Raw genomic sequence first — 8358 nt, forward strand, 5'->3', positions numbered from 1 at the left:
TTTCAACAATACTAGCTTTTAATTCAGAGTATGTATGATAATGATTAATTTTATACATATTCATAAGTTTATTTACATGTTTATTAAACCACTCTGTACCTTGGTCTGTTTGAAAGTTTTTCATTTTATTTTTAGCTAAAATTGGTTCTAAAGCTTTAGCCACCTCTATACCAGATTTACTTTTTAGTGGTATTGCAAAAGCAAACTTGGAAAAACAATTGATCATAGTCATTATATACTTATAGCCTTTGTTAATTTTAGAATATGGTTGCATTTCCACTAAATCTGCTTGATATAAATCGTTGAGGCCCTTAAGAGTAACTTTACGTCTGAGGTAATTTTTTCTAGCAGGCCTATGTAGTTCATCAGCAATTGCCAGTCTAGCTTCCATTGTGGAAATGACCATATTATTCTGTATTACATAATTTATGTATCATATCTAATTCAGTGATTCTCATAATGTAGATAAAACTCATACTTGCAAGAAATAATATTAGTATAAAAATCTTTTCTATTGAATCATTAATATTACAGAATATCATTTTAAAACACTTAACACTGTCCTAACATGTAATTACACTCACCAAAATCTCTAAAGATACTAAATAATAATTTTGTTTACCTATATTTGACTACAATAACTATTTTTACATTACATTGTCCACTTGCATCTTAAAACATGACCGTTGAAAATGAATGATAAATTTGTGTGTTCTCATGCCCCGCTTATGGAGTCTTACATTGTTTTTTGTATCCATATGGTAAAGTGTCATGATCACCATCGTGTTTTCTCTTAGGACCTGTTATTTTGAAATCCTTTTTCTCCACAATTGTTACCACATCTCTACTCTCTGTTCTTCTAATTCTACTTTCTATAATTGGTACTGATTCACTGGTTTCACTTAAAATCATAGCTTTTAGGGATGAAAAGTTCAATTTTCTACTAGCAGACAAATTTAGGGTGATACCTTTGATTTTGCAAACTTCTCTATACTCATTTGTTACTGGGGAATAAACAACATATCCATAGGTTTTGGGACCACCAGAACAAAACTCCACAATAAATGAGCCTGGTCCATAATCTTTAGCTAACTCATCAGTCATGTCCCCTAGGTAGTCTCCAACAGGTATTTTATATAATCCTGGTCTATAGACGTAGATAACCGAGTCTGTATCATAATAGCACACTTGGTTTCCTAGTTTCTCAAGGTGTTCATATAGTTTTAGTCTGGCTTGACTTGTAGTGAAAGCTGCTAAGACCACATTGACAGTTCTTAAGCATTCGCCAACTTCTTCTAAATGCTGCCAATTTACAACGACAACTTCTTCATTGATCTCTTTAATTCTGTTTACCTGGTCTACTGGACTAACTAGGAGGTTGAACAATTCCTTAGGATCCCTAGTCACTAACGTTTTGGTCTGGTTTTGCCTCTGTCCAAACTTGCCCCAAAATGAGTTGAGCATAAGTTTGGAAAGCGAGCGCATCCCTTCATTTTTCTCGATTTTGTCAGAATCTAATGAAATTCCTTCATGGTCAAAGTAGTCTTTTATGTATCGTTGTTTTTCCTCTTCTGTTTTACACCAGTCGGGATAACCTGAAGCTTCTTGCTTGGTTTTTAAAAACTTGTCGATGAATTCTGTAAATAAACCTCCATTTTCAAAAGTAGCCATTTCATATTGCCACAACTCATATCGCTCTAGAATTACGTAGCCTTTCTCTACAGCTTTTCTTATTTCCATCATAGTCCATGTTCCTACCAAAGCTCTCTCTTCCACTCCATGGTGACACTCTCCAGAAGATGACAAGTTCTCTCCACACACACGACACAAGACAAACATTAATTTATCATTCATTTTCACCGGTAATACAGGATGATAAAGATTTGTAGGGGGTAGAATTTTACATTTAAGAAGTCCTTCAGCTTCCATTCCTCTCTTTAGACATTCTTCATCACCAACAAATATCGTAGGATGTCCTACAGGAAACATACCGTATTTGCAGACCCAAGGATAGAGAGAACAAATGTCTACGTAGAATATCTGTTCTCCTTCTTCCTTCTTACACTTATAGTATGTCTTTGAGTTTCCGGTTCGGCCCCCATAAAAAGCATCCCTCGGGTTTAGTGGGATTGTGTTTAGAATCGGGATATTGTTAAGATATTGCAATTTATTTCTCTTCTTCAAATCATCAAATTCACACTCCCACATATCTATTACATCAAACTGCTGTCGTATCCTTCCTGTTCTTTCTATGGTTCTTTCGTACCGCAAGTGTAAACTGTCTGATAGATCATCTTGAAGAGGTTCTTCTCTTTTATATGGAAAACATTTCGGACATCCATGGAAATAGCAACCATAAAATTCATAAACTATTTCTCCATCAAACCCGTCAACCTTTCCAATGCCTGGAATTTTAAATTCTCGGCTGTTGCCAGCATGTTGAATCCTCACATTTCTTTTGTCCTCTTCCAAAGCCAACCACTGTAGAGCCTTTGCAGATTGGTTATCGGCAAGACGATAACCACCTATAGGAATAATACCTATGGTGTCTGGCTTGAGGAAGTTTCTTCTAAATGCTAAGTTGCAAGCACTTGCTATAGTTACTGCTTCCAAAAATGGATCTACGTTACATTCTTTTAAAAACATCGTCCTAAATTTAATACAGGCTTGAGCCAGGATGTCCACGTCTGAAATGCAATATTCTAGGATTTCTTTTTGAAAATCAAAGGTGTAGTTATTTACAACCTGCTCATTATGCCATTCTATAAACTTTTCATACCCTTTTGTAAACATAGAGTCTGGACAGTAATACTTTTTGTCAGGGATAGGTCCGACATAGTTTTGGTGGCTCAAAGTATTGAAAAGATGTGGGAAGTATCCCTTCTTTTTTTCAGGGCCAAGATCGAATGATTTTGGGAGGTTTGCTAATGCCATAGGAAAATAGTTAATAGAGTCAATAAATCTTACATTATCAACTTCCATTAGGATGATTTTTGTCCCTCTTGAAATCAATTTTGGACTGTGTTTTGTCTCATTGTACACATACTTTAACAGAAATTGAAAATCAAAGCCCTGCCCATTGTGCGCAATTACACAAACGGATTTGAATTTCTTTTTTGCCTCCATTACATAGTTCATGAACATTTCTACAGGATTCACATTGAACACTCTTTGACGGATCATACAGTTTTCACAGTGAATGTCATCATCATTCGATATACATTGCCAGCAATACTGTTGGCTAACACAAAGATTTACAACATGAAGTTTTTTCTCTGGATCATCTTGAATGTTTTCATCTTGACGAGTTTCAAAGTCAAAAAATATAAATAAAAAGCTCTTTGCATTAGGTCTACTTGAATCTACTCTCATATAACATTTGTGGTTAGGATCAGTATATTTTAAACATACTTTACAAAACTGTTCTCCACACACATGGATCTGTTTTCTACCCTTAGGTCTTACAATCCGGTTACATTCCCCACACTTCTTTACAGATGAACAAATGTTTTTTTGGTGAGCAATAAAACAGGTTTGGTTTTTAAAATGACGGTTACAGTCAGGACAAGTAATACCATCATGTTCCAGTTTGCAGGGCGGTGAGGTTACCATACAGGCTGAACACAATGATGAACATCTATGTTCATTTTGCTTTTCATACCCAATATGACAAGCCTCACAATAGTATTTACAGGCAAATGCTGATGTTAAACTAGTTATAACATTAAAATGGCCTTCATTAAAAAGAAGGTTGATTTTTAGTTTTGCATCAGCATTGTCACCACTAAAATAGGTCTCTCTACCTCTCGTATTGTAGTTATAAACAGTTATTTTGTATTTTTTTAGATGAGACTGTAACTTTTCTAACTCTCTAATGCCAGCTCCTTCTAAAGGTATTGAAACCCTAGCTTTTGCTAACAATTTTTCAGCTCGCAACGTCTGTCTTTTACCCTTATCCTGTTTGATTGCTTTGTAAAGAGGATCATTTTTAGCATGAGCCTTTCCAACTACCAAAGCTCGAGCTAAACACAGGTTATCTATGTTTTTAATTGTAACAATTCCAATTCTACTACGACACTCTTCTGAAAAATTGTTATAGAAACCTGATCTTTTATGACCCCCAGATCCTACAGGTAGACTAACTTTAGTACACTCCACTATAAATGTATCACTAGATGTAACAGACTCTTCATTACTTTGTATAATACCCCCAAATATAGTCCACAAAACATCATCATTCACCTCCTCTGATGGTCTAAAAGCAACGTATCCAGGTTCCTTATTCTTTAAATTCAAACTTTTCAAAGTAAATCCTAAATAATCATTCGTCCCTGTACATTCACGTTTCATTTCCTCTACCAACTGAGCAAAACCACTTTTGATCCAATCAAGTTCATTATAACCAGCCGGTGGTGTATTAAATTTAAAAATGGTTTTTCTTCCAGACATTCTAAATTTTCTAACATACGTATCATGGCTTCTAACGATATGAATAGGTTCCATAGTAAAAACTACAAATATGTACTCACCATCAAACAGCCACTCGTACACTCAAAGAGAAACTAGTGAACAGCTATTGACGCAACATTTGAAACTCGCGCGCTATATAGTGTACGTCACACCCAGTTCTACCACGGGATTGGTCAACCGGAAAGCGCGCCAACTCCCCACTATATAAACGATCGTACCACCACAGTTCACAGTACACGTCTTACTTCGAAGCTACAGCGTTCTACTGCTACAATCTCTTCAAGCACTTCCACGCAAATTTTACGTAAGTAATTTGAACACATTTTATTAATATTTCGATCTTTAACTTTAACTTTAATTTTGTCCTGTCCTTTATATTATTGATATATTATTATTAACTACGAGGTATTATAAGTACCTTTGAAATTATTTCACCTGTTTCTTTTATTCTTCTCTGAAATCGAACTCTATCTCTAGCCACCATCTCCCAAACTGATTTCCTTTCTTCATCAGGCAATAAGTAGACATTGGTAACAAGTGGATCAGCAAAACGTACACGTTTTATATATATATTTTCTAACATATTGATTAGGTACCAAACAATTCTTAGTTTTATAACCTATACATTACAACTGCTACTGCCGATAATTATCATGCTTACACCAAGACTGTCAAGAAAGAATTAACTCTTGCTCAGACGGTACTAACTTTTTATCTCTAAAACAAATGGTTAAATACAGAAATACATTAGTTTGCAAATTGTTACAGAATATGGATAAGATGCTCAGTGAATTGGCTGAATTGGAAAAGTATGAGGGACCTCCAAAATACAGCTGTAAGGAGCTCACTGCTAAAGAAGGATACCCTATAACATCTATGAAGAGAACGGACAGCAAATTTGGACCATCAGTCGTTGCTGAGATAACCTTACCTGATGGTGGAGGACCAGCAATAACATTTCTCCCTCAGCGTTTTGTGACCCATCTCTCAGACGAGCAGATTGAAAATTTTAATAAAGGGGGGTTTCGATTGAAATGTACAGGGATGTCTGGTAGAAGCATAAATTTACTATTTTTTAAATAAAAAGAAACATTATTTGTATATGTATGCTGTAGTTTCATTCCTTAAAACCCAGATATCTCTCAAGTTTGATAAATTACATATATATATATATATATATATAATAACAACAACTAATTATATTAGCAAAACTAGTGCAGTTAGTAACATATAATGGTAAACAGTTTAGATTACAGTAAAATATAAAAGATGGTATAGAACATTTTGTTATACATATTATTGCAAATTTGTAATCAACATTGATTGTTTAACCTACGCTTATGAAATAATTAAGTTGGTATCACTATGATAATAACATATAAGTCAAGGCAAATAATATACCAGAAATATTATTAGTTTGCCTGAGGGTAGGACTATGAAACATCCAAGTTGGTACAACTATAACAATAACATATTGTATAATCTGAGATAGTCACAAAATACATCAAACAGTGCCAACACACTCTGGTGGACAAAAGCAGAACCACAATCAATTTAATACAACCATAAACAAAAACAATAGGTTTAGAGACCAGTCGACCTAGGTATCAACACACTCTGGTGGAGAAGGACGGAACCACCTTTTTTTCCCAAAACAGACGATATCAGCACACTCTGGTGGAGAAAAGCAGAACCACGATCATCTCGTGCCAAAGAAAAAAAAAACATCCACGATACCGACCCCCGATGCCGGCCCTCGAAGCCGGCCCTCGTATACGACCTCGACACAAAGTCTAACATCGAGCGCCGTGGCTCAGTGGTTAGCGTTTCGGCTTCTCATGCCGCCGGACCAGGTTCCATCCCAGCTCCCGCCAAACACTTTTTGCCCTACTCCTTCCGCCATCTTTGTGACGTCATCGAGCTCTCGACCAATCAGAACGCGGGGCTCAATGCGGGGGATTTCTACTTATATTATTTGTATATTTTTTTATATCCTTTGTATATAGCGAACCAGCATGATTGGACGATTGCAACGTGGGTTATGGGGGGTAAAAATGGGGTTTTATCATTTTTGAACCTAAAAGAAATTCCCAAATGTCTCTCTAAACCTTGTTAAAGAGCTTAATAAACAAATAAATTCAGTATGTCGAAGTGTTTTTGTACATTTATCGGTAACGAAGGAACTTCAAAATTTTTAATTTTTTTGAAATGTTATTTTTACGGAGAATATTGTAACAAGTAGTAGTTTGCTTGTTTATGGATATATTTTAATCACAATTGGCAAATTTATTTATTTTATACTAAGCTATTAATATTTTACGAAAAACGCACTCTTTATTAGTTTCCTTGTACTGTAGCAGCAAACCTAAGTACTCGTCAAACCTAATGTAAAACCTAATTATTTAAATGGATTTAATTGAAAATCAATTATAAAGATAAATAATATATTATATGATTTTACAAATGTTATTTATAACTAGCTTTTGTACCCATGCTTCGCAACGGAGAGGACACTGAAGCAAAAGAAATTATTGATCTTGAATTCCGTTCTATAAAATAGTTACACATTCTCCTTTGGTTTCAGGAACATAACTCAACTGAATCTATTAGTTTGACAAATATCTTTGTATTTTTCATTGGCTAGGCTGACTTATAAGGTTACCTACTACGAATTATACAGGGTGACTGCCGGGGACCGGACGAATTTGCAACAGCTGTTACATTGTTGCTACACGTGCTAGGGAGATTGAGGTTATGTCATTGTTTTGAGTGAGCTTTACCATTTTAGTCACGATGGATCTGTGGTCAGTTGTTCAGCATCGTGTTTTTGCATATGACACATTTATTAAAAATGGCAAATCCGTTATCAAAACACAGCGTATCTTCCGACGCCACTTTAATATTGCGCGAAATGACACGGTTTCAAGCCGGAATACATTGCTAAGATGGGTGCACAAGTTCAGAACAACAGGAACAGTATCAAAGAAAAGCCACCCGGTCCAGCAAGAACAGTGAGAACACCAGACAACATCGCCACAGTGAGAACTGCTTTGATGAGGAGCCCGGGTCGCTCTGCACGAAGACACGCACAGAGCTACGCATGAAGCGCGATTCTGTCAGAATAATTTTAAAATCACATTTGAAATTTCATCCCTACAAAATACAGGTGGTACAGCAACTGAAAGAGAGGGACTATGGACAAAGAGAAGATTTCGCAGTACGTATGCAGGTGTTATTTACTGATAATCCTGATGTAATGATGTTAAATAAGCGACGAAGGTCACTTAAACGGTTCAGTGAACAAACAAAACTTACGATATTGGGCTCCTGAAAATCCATGTAACTTTAATGAAAAACCACTCCACTCTCCAAAAGTAACGGTTTGGTGTGCTGTAGGCCACTTTGGAATAATTGGTCCGTATTTTTTTTTTTTTAGGAAAATGGAGTCACAGTGACAGTGAATTCTGCACGCTATGCTCACATGTTGGAAACATATCTCAAGCCACAACTTCGGAGGCGAGGTGAATAAACGTGAAAAATGTTTACTTCCAACAAGATGGGCCACAGCGCATACTGCCGCTGCATCGATGCGAGTTGTGAAGAAGATGTTCCCTGGCAAGTTGATTTCACATTTTGGTGACGTGCCGTGGCCGCCGAGGTCACCAGATTTGTCGCCCTGTGACTATTTCTTATGTGGGTATTTGAAAGTGTCTATGTTCACAAACCACGAACATTATTGCAGCTAAAAGATGCAATCACCGAAGAGGTGAATTTGATTGGACAAGACATGTTGATGAGAGTGCGTAATGATTTTCTCCAGAGGTTGGAAACCTGTATCCAGGTTAACGGCCATCACATGCGAAATAAACCCAAACTAGGATAAAAGCA

At 36.1% G+C, this 8358-nt stretch overlaps 1 protein-coding gene across 1 annotated transcript; it reads right to left on the reverse strand.

The window, feature by feature from the left end:
- Positions 1-726: 726 nt before the first annotated feature.
- On the reverse strand, positions 727-2646 carry LOC128984290 (uncharacterized). Its single transcript, XM_054403595.1, has one exon. It carries the CDS (start codon positions 2644-2646, stop codon positions 727-729), a length of 1920 nt encoding a protein of 639 aa, XP_054259570.1.
- Between the last annotated feature and the right edge of the window lie 5712 nt (positions 2647-8358).

This window comes from Macrosteles quadrilineatus, unplaced genomic scaffold (assembly GCF_028750875.1).
Source record: "Macrosteles quadrilineatus isolate MER2022 unplaced genomic scaffold, UCM_ALF_1.0 Scaffold_2__2_contigs__length_208266976, whole genome shotgun sequence".
Classification (NCBI taxonomy): domain Eukaryota; kingdom Metazoa; phylum Arthropoda; class Insecta; order Hemiptera; family Cicadellidae; genus Macrosteles; species Macrosteles quadrilineatus.